This window comes from Oxyura jamaicensis, chromosome 3, assembly GCF_011077185.1.
Source record: "Oxyura jamaicensis isolate SHBP4307 breed ruddy duck chromosome 3, BPBGC_Ojam_1.0, whole genome shotgun sequence".
Classification (NCBI taxonomy): Eukaryota; Metazoa; Chordata; class Aves; order Anseriformes; family Anatidae; genus Oxyura; species Oxyura jamaicensis.
The window spans coordinates 62,751,158-62,766,436 of record NC_048895.1 but is presented as its reverse complement, the minus strand read 5'-3'; the positions used below and the strand labels follow the sequence as shown (position 1 = coordinate 62,766,436).

Genomic DNA, 15,279 nt, shown 5'->3' with positions numbered 1-15,279 from the left:
CCAAAATGTTCTAGTGTTTGATCACCTTCACAGCAAACATGTTTTCTTATGCTTAAACAGAATTGTCACCACTGCAGTTTGTGCCTATTGCCTCTTGTCCTGTCACTGGACATCAATGAAAGGAATCCGACTTCGCTTTCTTCCTACCCTCCTATTAGGTATTTATATATATTGACATGATTCACATGCATGCACACACACCCTTATTCTTCTCCTTCCAGGGCCCTGAGGGCACCCAAAGGTCTGCCTTAGTAGCTCTGACCACCTTCATTTACGCACTCTGCCTGTGGGCCCAGGAGCCCCATTTCAGCTCAGCCCAGGGGCTTCAGTCCCTGCTTGAGCAGTGTCAGAGGAGCACTGGCTTCCAGCTCACCACAGCTGTACCCAGCCATGGACCCTACAGATCCAGACCCCTGAGGTACTGCCAGAGGCCTGAGCATGTTAATAGGCCATGATTACCCTGATGAGCTTCACATGGGGATTCCATCCACACCGCATGGGTCCAGGAGCTCCACCTATGCTCAGACCTGTGCCTTGAGTCCCTGCCTGAGCTGTGTGATAGCTGTACCCACCTGCAGCTTTGTCACTGTTGTGCTTGGCCACAGACCCTGTCAATCTTAACCCTGAACTGTGGCCTGAATTTCTAGGTTGACCTTGCTCTTTCTTCATCACTGGACCTGATCCCAACCTGTGAATTGACTTCCCCAGCTAATTTCAGACCTTTCTCGTCACCACAAACCTGTCAGATGATCTGGCCTCAGCTGATGACAGCTGCCTTCCCCAGGCCTGTTCTGCTCTCCATGCTCAGGCACTGTTGGACTGGTCACTGGTGGGGCTCCTGCCCTCTCAGCTGTGTTATTGCACTTGTCTCCTGGCTCCCAGTCATTGTGAGCAGTTGGCTCCTGCTGTTCCCTGAGAGATATGCCACTATGCTCCAGCTTCCAGATGGACTTTGAGCTGCTGATTACAACTGTTTGTGCCTAGTAGCGCATCAGCCAGTTTTCAATCAACCTCACTGCCCAGTGATCTAGCCCACACTTTATCAGCTTGTCTAGGAGAACATTATGAAAGATTGTTGAAAGCCTTACTGAAGTTCAGATAAACAACATCCAGTACTCTACCCTCATCCACTGAGCCAGTCATCTCTTCATAGATAGCTATCAGTTTTGTCAAGCATGATTCCCCCTTTGTCAATCCATGCTGACTATTCCCAGTCACCTTCTTGTGTCTTGTATGTTTGGAAATAGCTTCCAGAAGTATTTCTCCATTGCCTTCCCAGGGATCCAGGAAACACACTGCACAATGTAAGTGCACTGGAGACAAACACAAGAAACATTATCGAGCATTTGCAACAAAACATTCAAGTTGGATTCCCTCTTTCTTTTTTGGGGGCAGGGGAGGGGTGGCAGGGTGGGGAGGAAGTGGCTGAGACAAGAACTTTGAAAGAAAAGGACCAAAATGTATGGTGCAATCAAAAGTAATTATCACACTACATCTTTTGCTTCTCAGAGTAATCAGGTATTGGAACGGGTTGCCCAGGGAAGTGGTGGAGTCACTGTCCCTGGAGGTGCTTAAGGAGAGGTTGGAATTGGTGTTTAGGGACATGGTGTGTGGGTGAACGTAACACAAAAAAAAAAGTTTCATGTGGGGTGGCTGAAGAACTCAATTTAATAGTTGCTTCAGTTGGTGTTTCTGATTCTGTAACTACCAAGCACTTTATGAGAGCCACCTAGGTTCACAGAACCATCATTCTGAAAAAGTAATGAGTAACATACTGAATAGTAAATTCTGCAGTTTCTGTGAGAGTTTGTTGCATATGGCTCTGATGTCCATTTTCCCATTTGAGGTCTTGCCAGTCTCTTTCACCTGTTTTTACACTGGAAACTGCACTGGCATTACTCCCTGAGGGCCCATGACATGCTTCACAACAGCCGTCTGTATTATGACATGACAAGGTTCTTATTCCTCATGCTGGCAGCTGGGTTCAGCCAAAACACAGAGCAGTGCTTACTTCCACAGTGCTACTTTCAGCTTACTTCCTAAGGCAGGGAGAAACAACCCAGGGCTGTGAGGCTCTGACAAAAAGCCATTAGGAATACAGACACCTGAAAGATACACTGCTAAATTCTATATGCAGAATAACGAATAAATCTGCTAGGTGACAAAGCGCCCAAGATTTTTAACTGTGGACTTGCTATCAGCACCAAAGAAAGTAACAAGAAACATCAGAACAAGAAACACATGAAACAAGAAAAATTGTTTCATGTGGGGTGTCTGAAGAACTCAATTTAAGACCAGCTGATAGAAAGTACTCTTGCAAAGTCATATGGATTTCCTCTTAATCTAGAGAATCCAGGTCTACCCCTATAGTCCCCTTCATGCTTCTGTAGCAATATAAAGAGGTTGCATTTGGCCTACTACCCAATGTCTTTCCTTAAGAAACAGAGCAAATCACATATAGTGTCTTACAATTAAAAAAAAAATCCAGACACCTGCCAAAATTGACAATAAATAAAAAGAAAATTTCAGTTGGAATTTAAAAAGCATAATATATTACTTTTATAAAATTAAAACAACAAAAGAACCAGTGTGAATTATGTATTGTCTATGTATACAACCATGGATACAACTGTGAAAGGCAGCATGATGGTTATTGAAATGCCAGCTAGAGCAGGGAGCTCATTTTTACACTTGGACTTTTTTTTTTTTAGTTATTTAGCACCTTTCATTTGAGCAGTCAAGTTGGTACCTCTATGTTTAAATTATATATTTGGACACTTAAATGTCCACGAGTAAAAAAAAATGAAACTGGGAAATGCAAAACTAAAAACTTGTCATCTGTAATTGAGGACCATTGCAAAGTCCCATAAAACTTTATGTCTTTTCCTAGAAAATAAGTAAAATTCTCAAGCTTACAAGCAGCACAGTGCCAGCATGAGATTACAAGATGACTGAAGGTAAACCAAGGAATACTGAATTTCCCAAACTTTCCTTCATTTGTTAACACAGTATGTGTATGGCTCAGTTACCTGAGCCACAGTCACCACACATTTATTTTACAAATGTAGTTGTTAAATAATGGAAGCAAATCTGTACCAAAAGCAACTTTGAGAATCATGATCCAAACAATAAAATGATCTCAGGTGTTGACTTAAGACCAGGATGCAGGGGAGTTGTGTCCTTTCCCTAGCACACGGTTTCTAAGTGTTTGGAAGCTTGTCTCATAATTCTGTTTTAATTCTGTGTCCCCATTCTGTATAGTTTAAGACAGCTATTACCTATTTTATTTTTATAGAGTTTAATAAAAAGGGATACTGATTTTACCTGTAGCATCAATAATAACATATTTGACTGGAGAACTTGCAAATCTAAGGCTGCTCATATCCATCACAGGAAAAAAAAGAAAAAAAAAAGGCAAATAAAGTAATATCCTGCCAAAAGGAAGGAACTTCCTTGCCTCCATCAAGGCAGAGCGATAGTAGTATGTTTACAGATTCAGAAGTGTTGCTCAAACTTAACTTCATTTTTGTGATGGCTAAATTCTTTCCTGCTTTATATATATGCCAGATATATTCTTTTTGACTACAGATGCCACTTTTATTAATGCTTTCCCATTAGCAAGCAAATCACCCACTCATTTTGCATGTCCTTGCAAGCTTTATGCTGATTTAATAAGAATCCACAACGCAGCACATTAGCTTCAACGACTCTCCAAAAAAAAACACCTTCTAGGCATCTTTCCTCACAAAACCTCTTCACAATGAGATATGTTTCCAGCTTTTTTCTTTTGAAATCTTCCACTATTTATTATGTATGTTTTGGAGTTTATTATTATTGACAATCAGGCTGTTTATTTTCAGTTCTGATAAAGAACATGAAGCACGCAGCTCATGAATTGCTGATGGCTAGCACGTAATTAAAATGTAATTTTATGAGGTTCAAGTGTAAACTGCTTTGCAAATGTACTTTTTTTTCCCTTGTGGCATGACATTTTCAGAGAATTATTAATACAGATTTTGTAACATAAATTAATTTATTTCTCCATTATTATTCTTTTCACATGCTCAGAAAACTAAACTGAAGTGAACTCTGCTTACCCTGCTCACTGTGAAATCAGTGGAACTGACAACAGTGTGCTCTGAGCAAAGAAGTCAGAATCACACCCTCACAGATTATGAATAGCATTTACTGTTTGTAAAGGAACAAAATATTTAGGCAGGATACCAAATGTAATAGAATTCCACATAAGCAAGCCTGACAGAAGTAAATGGGGATTCTGCATCTGCAGGGGTGTGACACTTAGAGAATAACTGAGACAGGTTTGGAGACACAGGATTTTTTTTGCTTTTTCCTGCATAAACCAAGGCAGAGATATGTTTCTAATTTTTTTCAAATGAAGTCTCATAATCATGCTGCTGTTCACCAGAGCAACTTGAATTTTCATGAGGCAACAAACAGATTCCAGACCACTAAAGCACTCTGCTTAGAAACCTCTAGTAGCAGGGCTGCCGAGACTTGATATTTGGGTCCTCCAAAAAAAACAGGGAGGAACTGGGCTTGTGAAAGACTTATTAAATCCTACCCTGCTGCCACCTGGTGCCAGGAACAAGTAAATTACTCTTTGAAGAATACTGGTTTACTACACTGATCCTGTGAAGCTGATCAGCTCCATCAGCAAGCGTAGTAACATCTCATCTCCCTTTCTCTCTACCTTGTCCCTGCTCCCTCCATTGTAGCTGTTTGAAAAGACATTGAACTTGAAATGGAATCATGGCGGTGAAATTAGGAAGTTACTGGAGGACAGCATGATAGAGAAGACTCAAACGTTCCCTGTCGAAGCAGCACAACCAGGTGACTACCTCCTGTGACTTGTATGCATACAGCATGGGAAAGAAACACAAGCTAGAAATCCACACCCAGTTACAGAGCCATGACCTTGCTGGGATCACATGGGAGACAGGAAGGGATAGCTCACATGCCTGGAGCTCTGCCATAGATTGATATGATCCCTAATGGTGAGGGAATAGGCTTCTACTTTACGCAAAGTTCAAATGCGTTGCACTGTTATGGGTGATGGGCTAGCTACAAGCTATGGGTAAGGACTAGAGGACAGAGGAGCACGGGTAACATCTTTTTGGGTATCTTCTACAGACCATCTGATGAATAAGAGGAAATAGATGAAAGCTTTTTCACACAACTAGAAGATGTGATTTCTGCAATGCGTTGAGACATTAACATTGTTAATATTTTAGAAAACTTCAGCAAAGTGATTCTCTCTCCAATAACAGAATATCCTGGTTTGCTCGTATTAAGTTATTCTAGCACCTGTTCTTTTGAGAGGTTCCAGTATGCCTCTGTTCTGGAATGTTTGTGTGTCAATATATAGTATATACTTTGTGCTTTTGTAATTCATCCAATCATGACTGGCCCAATAGTATCCCTTCTAAAATCTTCCATTCCTATAGATCAGCAGGTAGTTATTTCTTGGAGTTTACCAGTTTAAATTGCAGAAAAATCTGTATTTGTAAACTATCACATACTCTCCCTCCCTAGCTATCAATCTGTGCATTTACTCAAGATGACAGATTATGTTCCAACTCCAGAAGACCATGCCTAACCACTCCTGCTACTATTGCTCCATATTGGTCTAAGAAAGGTTGAAGCCAGGCATTACAACCAGAACCATTTTCTCTTGTGCTCGTAGTTGCTGATATAATTGATATAGTTGCTGTTTCACAGAAGAGTGAATGATCCTCCACTGCCCTCAGTCCAGATGCAAAAGTGAAGAGTTAAGATTTGGAAACAAAGGAAGGCTCAGAACAAACCAAAGAAGCTGAGAGATTGATGTGAAGGGGCAGAAGAATCAGGGCAAAAGAACAGATTTTGAGAGATAAACTGTAAGAAATGGGGATGATATATTTGCAGTAGAATATGAGGAAACTGAACTGGAATAGTCTTAAAATCCAGGGGGTGGTTGGACACTGATAAAGAGTTGGAAGGAAGAAGGGAAGATGGGAAAGGGAGGGAAAAGGATAAGAGTTATAGGAGACAGAGAGACAGAGTAGAAATCTGTGGTTGTAGTTAGACGACAGAAGAAGAGACTCAGAGAGAAAAATAGAGAGATTTTTATCAAGGAGACATAGCTGATATTGGTGATCAAGGGGACTGGGATGAGATTTTCCCTTACCAGTTCTCTTCACAGCTCTCCAGTTTTGTTTTTTGTGGTGGTGTTTTTTTTGTTTGTTTGTTTGTTTGTTTTTCCTTCTTTCTTTCCTTGACTGCAGCTTTTGTTGAGAAATCTCCAGCTACTGTTCTGATTTCTGCTCAGCCTGAGCACTCAGTGATGTATGGAGATCTAATCTGTGCCCACAGGTTACATAAACAGGGCAAAACAAATGTTGCAAGAGTAAGCAAAAAGGTATAATTACTTTCCTGTGGTCCTGAAGCCAGTTTGCATCAAAATCAGGAACAGAATTCAAATTCCCCCTTGAAAGTCAAGTACCCAGCTCCCTAGATCATGCTGCCTTCTTCCATCTTCATGCAACATACAAAACAGACTGACAAGACAGGCACCACTCCAGGAAACACGGATCCATGCAGAGAGATGTAAACTCCTCTGCCTGCATTCTGAATTGACTGGGCACAAGATGTCTCTGGTTCATGCCATGTAGCCATGGTTATCACAAGCTCTCTACCTGAGCTAATAACCAGAGCTCAGAAGTAGAAAATGTCAGCTTGATGACATTACTCTAACGTGGCTTTAAGAACTGAGCTATCTTGCATCTGCCCAGCTAGGAGCACTAACAGAGCAATCTATTTCTATCCATAAAGACATATGTTTCTGAAAAAAACACTGTGCCTCCTGCAATTACATATCTGCATTGCAATGAGGATTTATGAAGCCCAGGGTCCAGTACATCTGTCATACTGTCCCCATACTCCATTTCTCTCACAACAACCCTTCTAAAACATGGCTAACTGGGCATTTCCTATATAGCTATAGCAAACGAATGAATTCTTATTTTGTGTTCATATTTCATCATTAAAAGGTCTGTAAGTGTTAATTAGGCTTCAACAAATGCTTACCGTATTTTGAATTATTAAGCTTCTGTCAGTAGGCGTATCGTTGCCAATTTGAATACTACTTTTCTTACTGCATATCTAAAATGAGTGTAAGAACTAAAAACAATTTAATGAACATGTTAAGGAATGCAAGTCATTAACATTTTTTTTATATTTAAAAATTGCATCTAGCTACAGTTGCTTTCTCTTTCTTTTAGGAAACACTTTCTCTAGTTTGTTCTTAGCTTCCTCAAAAAAGCATTACAATTAATATTATAATTAATAATAAATCAAACAATAAAGAGGAAATCAGCAGTGGTTGCCAGAAATAAATTCTGAAAATTGACAACCTAGATTAAAAATCTTGTGTTTCCATGTGGATGCATGCAGGAATAACACTGCAAAATGAAATACCTGCAGGCTGGGGGACTGCAAGTACGAGTAACTGATAGAAAACATATGCCTTGCTGGAACACCTTCCGAACCTTGGATGCTTGCAAGCTTCTGCTGCAATCAACAACAACTTCTGTTTGTCATGATATATATATATTACATACATATATATATAAATATATATATATTTCCAAAAGCTCCAAACCAGGAAAGGAAATTGCAACTATTTCCTATCTCTCTGTGCTAATACATTCACAAGTCTATATTCACCCCAAAATGTTCAGCGGAGAACTCTGGATTTGTCTCTACGCTCTAGCTTTGTCTACACAAACACATCTGCTAGCATTTATATTATAGGCATGTTTGCGGTCAAGTCTTGTATATTAAAACAATATAGAATCTACACAGAAAGCTTTGGCTCTGGTCACACTCTGGAGACCAACTGACAAAAAATGCTGTTTCTGCCTCCAACATTTTCTATTAAGTCTCTTAACCTTTCTTTGCTACCTCACACCATTCATCATAAAAGGAGAACAAATTTCCCATGGCAGTTATAAATAAATAGATTTTGAGAAGAATGGGAAGTTTTATCAGCTGGTGCACAAAATTAGGTCTGTGTTTCTGCAGTACACTAGGTAACATGAAAGTACAGAAATCAGATATATATACTCTGAGCACTGCTACTATGCTGTAAAATCAAAAAGCTTCATTGACTTTAGAGTGACTTCAGTCATTAATTCAAAGCACAGTAAAGCGAAGAACACAATCCAGACAAAAGGCCTTGACTCTGCACTCCTATTTATGCTGATTAGAACTTAAGGAGGAGGTTCCATTGGCTATAATGGGTGTACTGAAATAAGAAAGTGTTGTAAACCACAGGAAATAACTCACATGCAAACACATTAATGTTATGACTATCTGACAGTGACATACAAAACCTCCAATTGCTGAAGAATAAGAAAAAGCTTTTGTCACAGAAAAAATCTAATTCACTTTAGACTACTATGGGTTGTCCTCACGGTTGTTTCATGTTAACATTTTCATAGCTTTTTCACAGATTCTGAATTTTAAATTTGTAAGCATTTGTGTTCTTCATCAGCATCCTTCCCTTGGCTCCCAAAGGCATGGCATGTTTGCAAAGTGCAAAATAATTTGCCTTTGCTTCAAACTTACTTTTCTCTCACTTGCATCTCCTCAGCCATTCTCCAACATCTCCCACCCTGTGCTGAAAGTCCTAGCCTGACAAGTAGCCTCCTCCTGCTCACTGAAACTCCACAGCCTGTGTGAAATATATAAATGAAAACTCCTTCCTAATTCTGATGACACACACAATAACTGGGCATGGCAGCTCTCCCCAGCTCAGTATAAGGATGTTCTGACTCTTCATCAGCTCCATCTCTACTCTGGTGTAGTCTTGATGCATTTCTCAGCTCTGGCTCAGTGCCCCCATTCTGTGCCAAAGGGAATCATTCATCTGCTTCAGCTTCAGGAAAATAGTATCATGTAGAAGAGCCCCTAGCTTAAATACAACATTTTTTTGTTCTGGAGCTGGAAGTATCCTTCCATTGCTGGCTTCCGAGGGCAAAGACAGAAAGATGCAAATACCTAAGCTAAAAAAGAAGTGGAATATGAGAACAGCAGAACCACAGTCCAGCCTAGTGGGCCAAAAGGAAGAGACATGATAAGGAGAAAAAGACCACTGATGAAAGAGATGAGGAAGCCTAATTACTGGGTTAATTTCCTGCGGCTACATAGCTCCCAAAGAATGCAAGGTATTAAATTGCCACTACGTTTCACTGTAGTGCAAAGACCCATAAGAAGAAGCGAGGGAAAAGTAAATAAATAAGCTACCTGTGGTACAACCAATCACAGGGCAGGAGGAAAGGATTCAGAAATAGGAATCTACAGGAAAGTAGTGTCTGAAGAACAAAAAACATTGAAAACTTGGAGTAAAGTCAAGCTTAACAACAAGTTGTAAGGCCAATTAGAGAAAGATCATGCTGTCATGCTGACCATCGTGGTCCCGGAAGCTGAGTGGTATTTGACAGCATAGACCAGAGTGAAAACAGAAAAAGGAAATCTCAGAGAGGAGAAGAAGTTAAATAAGGCTCAGATTCAATGCCCTTTTCAAATCTGCAATTATCTGGAAAAGCAGCAGAAGGTGACGAAAAATAACCACCTGTTCATCCTCTACTAACATGGTTGAAATTCAGTTCCTGTAAAGGAAACATATGAAAATTTTTAATACTACATCCCTTAGAGTAAGCATTTGCAAATCTTAAAAATACTGTAACTTATCATACAACTGAGAATCTCCTGTCTTTCTTAACAACTGAAATACATCTCTTCTGCTTCATGCAAAATCAAAGTAGATATTGGCATTTCTGTTAGGGAATATTAATAAATGTGAAAATCAGTGTCATTCATTGAATTTTAAACATAGAACATGAGAGTTGTTTCTAAAATCTGTTCCGAGAATTCATTCTTATTCAACAGTTTCTTCTTTTACCGCATGCTTTATTATCTCTGTCGGCCAGGCTATTACCACTGTAATACAATTTTCTGCTTACATAATGGGATGGTATCTTGCATCTATATAATGGCAAATGGAGTAATTTTGTAGATGAATTAGATGTAAAATAAAATTATGCTAAGACTGAAAGACCAGGTAGAGTCCCCCACTCTCCAGTACTCCAAAAGAACATGCCTGAACAACATGGAGATGTGTCTCGATTCCCTGTCTTTGTGTGCCTGACAGTCCCTTGCGAAGGGAAAATACCGGTCTTTGTAAAAATGTGGGGGGAACATCATTTGCAAAGTCAGATGCCTCTGACTCCTTTCAACATTCTATCCACACGTCTTAACTTAGACACAAAGTCTCAAAGCTTCTGAACCCTGTTACTATCAGTTCTACATTTCCCTCCCAGTCTGGGAAAAACAAAGCCACAGTTTGCTTTCCATTTCTTCTAGAAATCACTGAATATTTTAGTTCATTCTCAGCTTCCCAGTCACAAATCTGTATCTCAGCACTCTTTGCTACTTTCAACTTTTATCTGTCATATTTTATGCCCCCAAAACAAGTTACAGGAAGAAAAATGGTAAGTTTAACAGTAAGAATTTGAGAACTTCAAATACTTTGTGTAAAAGTAAATAGCAACACTAACCTCTTTCATTTTTTCCAGTTCATTCTGCAGTGCTTGTTTTGCAGTTTCAACTTCTATAAGCTGCTGCCTTAATTTTTCATTTTCATCTTCTGTTATTGTACGTTTTTCTTCCACATTTTCTAACTCGTGATGAAGTCTCACTGATACATCTTTTGCAACCTAAATGAAGTGGTATTTCAAAAGAAAGAAGAAGAAGGAAAAAAAAAAAGAGTAACAAAAGAATTAATGCTGAAGTGTTTAGTGTCTAAGCAACCATTTACAGGTCAATTCTGATGTTTTTATGGAAGCAGCATGTAAGAAAACATGTAGACAATGGCATACACAAATAGAATTCCAAACGATTCAAAATTCAAGACAATTCCAACAAAGAGCTGGCATGTTCTTCCTATGGACTTCACTGGAACCACTGGTAACCAACTATTTCTTAGGTTCTGTTACATAAGCAATGAAACAGTACCTTCATTATTCCTGGACAGCGCAGCATCTGTTTTCTTTCTACCACTGCCAGCCCACGCCTTTCAATGCACTAAGGGATATGCCCTTCAAACACTTGACATGTGGAAGCGTCAGCTTTAAAAGCAGGGCCCACCTTCTCCAGGCCTACTGTACCTGTCCATTGCATAGAACTACAAATGGACAAACTATACTTCTACCCTTTTAGTTCCTCTCTCCTTCACAGACAGAAAATCTAACTATTTGGCATTTAGTACTACTGGTTAATTTAAAGAGTATAATACAAACAAGCAACATTTTTACTAATCTTGTATTTATCCAAATGTAGTCCAATATTTTTAAATTAAAATGAACATGAGGTAGTTTTTTGTAGTTTTTGTTTGTTTGTTTCTAAACTGCATTTTCACAGGAAGAGCTAAAAGGAACGTGACAATATCTAATTCCTTTTGTTCATGTAAGGTATTAAGAATGCTGCCATTCAAACTATTTGCATTTGGTGAAACCACCAGAAATTAGAATCATACACTAAAAATATTTAAATATACACCAATCACTGCTATGATGGTGATTTATACATACAATTTGAAAAGGCAAATTTCATGCTTTTTTAGAACACCAGAAAGTAAAATTTACCCCTCCTAACATTATTTAGGGGAGCTCAGAGAGCTCTTGTTAGGGCCTTCACTACTGCGATCCTTATGTCAAAGAACTCTCTTTGACATACTAAAGCTGTAAAGGAAAAATAATAATTGTAAGCAAGCAGTCTAGAAGAATCCCATCTATCAGAAAACAGCAGCAGCTAGTGAGTCAGCCTCCCCTGACAAGAAACAGTGCGTGTGAATTACTGATACAACACTGCAGTGTAGCACAAGACCATTCAATAACCTCCCCCACTGCACACACACTCAAGACACATAATGCCCAACAGAAAGAGAGGGTGGAGGGGAATTTCAATTATAAGCATGCTCCAAAGAGACTGCAGGGTGAGCTGAGAATCACACCACAAGGCTGTATTTTGATGGCTTTTCCCATAGTCAGTATTAAACTGCTCATCTAGTTGTCCAACCAAAGTAAATAGAAAATCATTGGGGATATATTTTTAACAGCAACCTATCAGAATCTGTCTGCAGCCCACAGTTACACTCCAAATCAGTAAATACAATGAAATAACAAAATCCTTACTGGTAGTGATGTTTTGCAACAAAATTTGGTGGAGTGGCAATTAATGCAGGTAAATCCTACAGAGCATTCTAGATCACCTGAGAACTGGGACTCAGTTATTCAAGATGCATTTTAACACAGCCATATGCAAGACCATTCCTCTTGTATTGCTCTTGTAAAATGGAGAACATTATTTTGGATATAAGAAATCTGCTTCTTCAGAAGCAGATTTGGGATCACTACAAAGCCTGCACATGAGTTACAAATATGGCTATCAAGAACCAGAAATTCAGTTTGGCAGAAATATGGCACTTGACAAACATCCCTACCCCAAAGCAGGACACAATCATGTGGGAAGGCTCCATAAAATCATTATTCTTTCCCAAGCAGTAAGTTGCATGGTTATTAGGAAAGACACAAGAGAGGTCCTAACTGAAGAGAGTCCTTTCTTCAACCTGAGGCCTTAGCTGGTACCTCCTATGTGGCAGGTGAGCACCTAGCTACAGAGTCAACTTCCCTCCCAGGCCCTCTGCTTATATCACTTGCTAATACTAAGTAGCATTGAGCCAACAAATAAATCAGCTCTAGAAGCTGGAATCACAGTGTTCACTTGGGACAGGAAGGTTCCTATTCAAATTCTGCCTGCAAGGTGTGTAGCACAACTGTTCACATCATTTCAAATGTGCAAATCAAAATCTGTGGTCAGAAGTTCTACCTGTTTTGACCAGAAATTCTACCTGTCTCTTGATCAGAAATTCTACCTGACCCCTGAGAAGGGTGCATCAGAAAACCATTTCACTGGTTTTGTTTGTGACCAGGAAGGCACAAGTTTGTCTATAGCCACGTGAGCAGCTACTTATAGAACTGTCATGGCCAAAACAGAAAATGTGTTTTTTAATGTGCGCAGAAAAGGAGTATCAAATAGAAATACCAAGAAGAATATTAGCATTTTTAATGGCATTAGCAAAAAAATTACTGGAATGTGCCTCAGCCTGGTATCTACGTTTTAGTAAGAATGATGACAAGCTGGAAACTTTTCAGAAAAGATGATCCAATTCTGAAAAACAGGGCTGGGAATCACAGACTCCCAGTCCATTGCATTTATCAGAAAGAAGTTTGAAATTGACATGACCACGTACGAAATTATCATTTCCAACTGCAGTCCACAGAATTCAACATAGGTCACTAGTCCCAGGCAGCAGCGTGGTCAACAAGCTCCAGTTTGCTATATCAGAGGTCAGCATTTCCATGAGAAATGCCTGGGAGACCCATCAACTGAAGAAGGTTTAGAAGTGCTGATTTAGCAACAGCCTTAACAAAATCTACAGTATGGAAGCAAAAATTAAACAACTTCCAACTAGAAAAATAAACTTATTTTCCCCTCTAATTGGAGCAATCTAGAATGAAGATGATACATTATTTACTAATGTCAGTCTTTAAGCAAAGACTGAAACTTGTCCTCAGCCATGGGCTGTGGTTCATTCAGATGCTATGGATTAAATACAGCTGATGACACACTGAAATTTGATGGGCTACATCTACGGTTTCAGGTGAATGTGGAAAATCCTGGCTTCTTTGAAGAAAACAGTTTTTCCACTGACACCCACAGAGTCGGGATTTCATGTATGTAATGTAACAGTCCTCTGAAATCTTTATGAAAGAGTACTGCAGTCCCCTAGAAGTCAGTTGGACCGCTCAGTGAGGTTGGTTTAATTTTGCAGTGGTAGGACATGGTTTGTGTTCATCATAAAAAGATCCAAAGCTCTAGATCCCAATTTGTATTTGAGTCACTTATTGCACATTACCCACATGAAAAACGATTGGACCAAAGCTGAGAACAGCCTACCCACGAAGCCTCACCACCGGGCCACTCACTGAAGGGTTTCTATTACTACAGTAGGCTTGGCCGCTGCAATCCTACGTGCTGTGTGGGGTGCGCGTTGTACAACAGAAAGGATGGAAACGCCTGAGTCATGAGGACTGAGAGCATGTCTGTGCCTCCATCCCTGGCACTCCCTCTCCTCGACACCTGCTCATGCCCGTACCTTGAGGTCCTGCTCCATGCTGCGCAGGAGCTCGCCGTCGATCTCGCCAGTCTGCGCGTAGCGGAGCCTCTTGCGCTCAGCCTTGCGCAGCCGGTACTGGAGGATCCGGCAGTTCTTGTTGGCTCGCTCCAGCTCATGGCGCATCTCTTGAAGCTGACAAGCGTCCTCCTCGAAGAAGCTGTCCCTCATCTCGTCCATCTCGGTCCTCAGCTCATCTATCTCGTTCTGGCACCGGGGCGAGAAGGGGTGGGGACGCAACAGGTGGGTCAGAAACACAAATGCCAGCACCGGCCCTGGTCCCCGCGGGGACACCGCCTAAGTGCCGCCGAGCTCGTCAGGAGCGCCGCAACGAAGCAGGGAAGCGCGGCTGAGAGCCCACCAAGGTCTCAGAGACCCCAGCGGGCACAGGGCGGCAGGGAATCCCCTCCGGGCCCGGGGGTGCGCGGCGCAGCTCCCGCCTCCCACCCCCCGCCATCTCCCGGCCCCCGGCCCCTCACCTTGAGGCTCTCGTTCTCCTCCCGCAGCTTCTCCATCTCCTCCTGCATGTCGTCCTGCAGCTGCGGGCTCAGGGAGCCCTCGGGGGTGCCGCTCCGGCCGCCGCCCTCGCCCTGCCGCAGCCCCTCGGCCCCGGCCGCCGCCGCCATGGCAGAGGGCGAGGAGGCGGAGGATGCCGGGGGAGGCTCGGCCGAGGCGGCGGCCGCCGGGGAGGCGGAGGCGGCGCCGGGGCCGGGCCCGCCGCTGCCGTGGTTGCTGCCCTTGGTTTGCATCTGGGCGGCCGCCGCCAGCCCCTTCCTGAGGTGGAACTGGATGAGCTCACTTTGCAGGCATCCCTCCCTCCAGAACCCGCCGCCGCCGCCCGCCGCCCCGCGGCCCTTGGCGGCGCCCGACGAAGATGGAGGCGCCGGGGCCGCCTCCCCCGCGCCCTTCAGCGGGGACCGCCCCGCTTTCCCCCGCCACTGCCTGGGCGGCGGCGGCGGCTGCGGCTGCGGCGCCGCCGCCCC

The 15,279-nt window shown here is 41.9% G+C and overlaps 1 protein-coding gene across 3 annotated transcripts in view; it reads right to left on the bottom strand.

The window, feature by feature from the left end:
• The window catches only part of LOC118164700 (protein SOGA3-like), a 54,896-nt gene extending 39,705 nt beyond the window's left edge, over nucleotides 1-15,191 (bottom strand). For 2 of the 3 annotated variants that reach the window (XM_035322389.1, XM_035322391.1), the window contains exons 1-3: nucleotides 14,776-15,191; nucleotides 14,279-14,503; nucleotides 10,620-10,778 (exon numbers count right to left, since the gene is read on the bottom strand). In XM_035322389.1, the coding sequence (XP_035178280.1) occupies nucleotides 10,620-10,778; nucleotides 14,279-14,503; nucleotides 14,776-15,045 (654 nt within the window). In that variant the 5' untranslated portion in view covers nucleotides 15,046-15,191. The remainder of the gene's footprint in view (nucleotides 1-10,619; nucleotides 10,779-14,278; nucleotides 14,504-14,775) is intronic. The other variant, XM_035322390.1, reaches the window with a different exon arrangement.
• Between the last annotated feature and the right edge of the window lie 88 nt (nucleotides 15,192-15,279).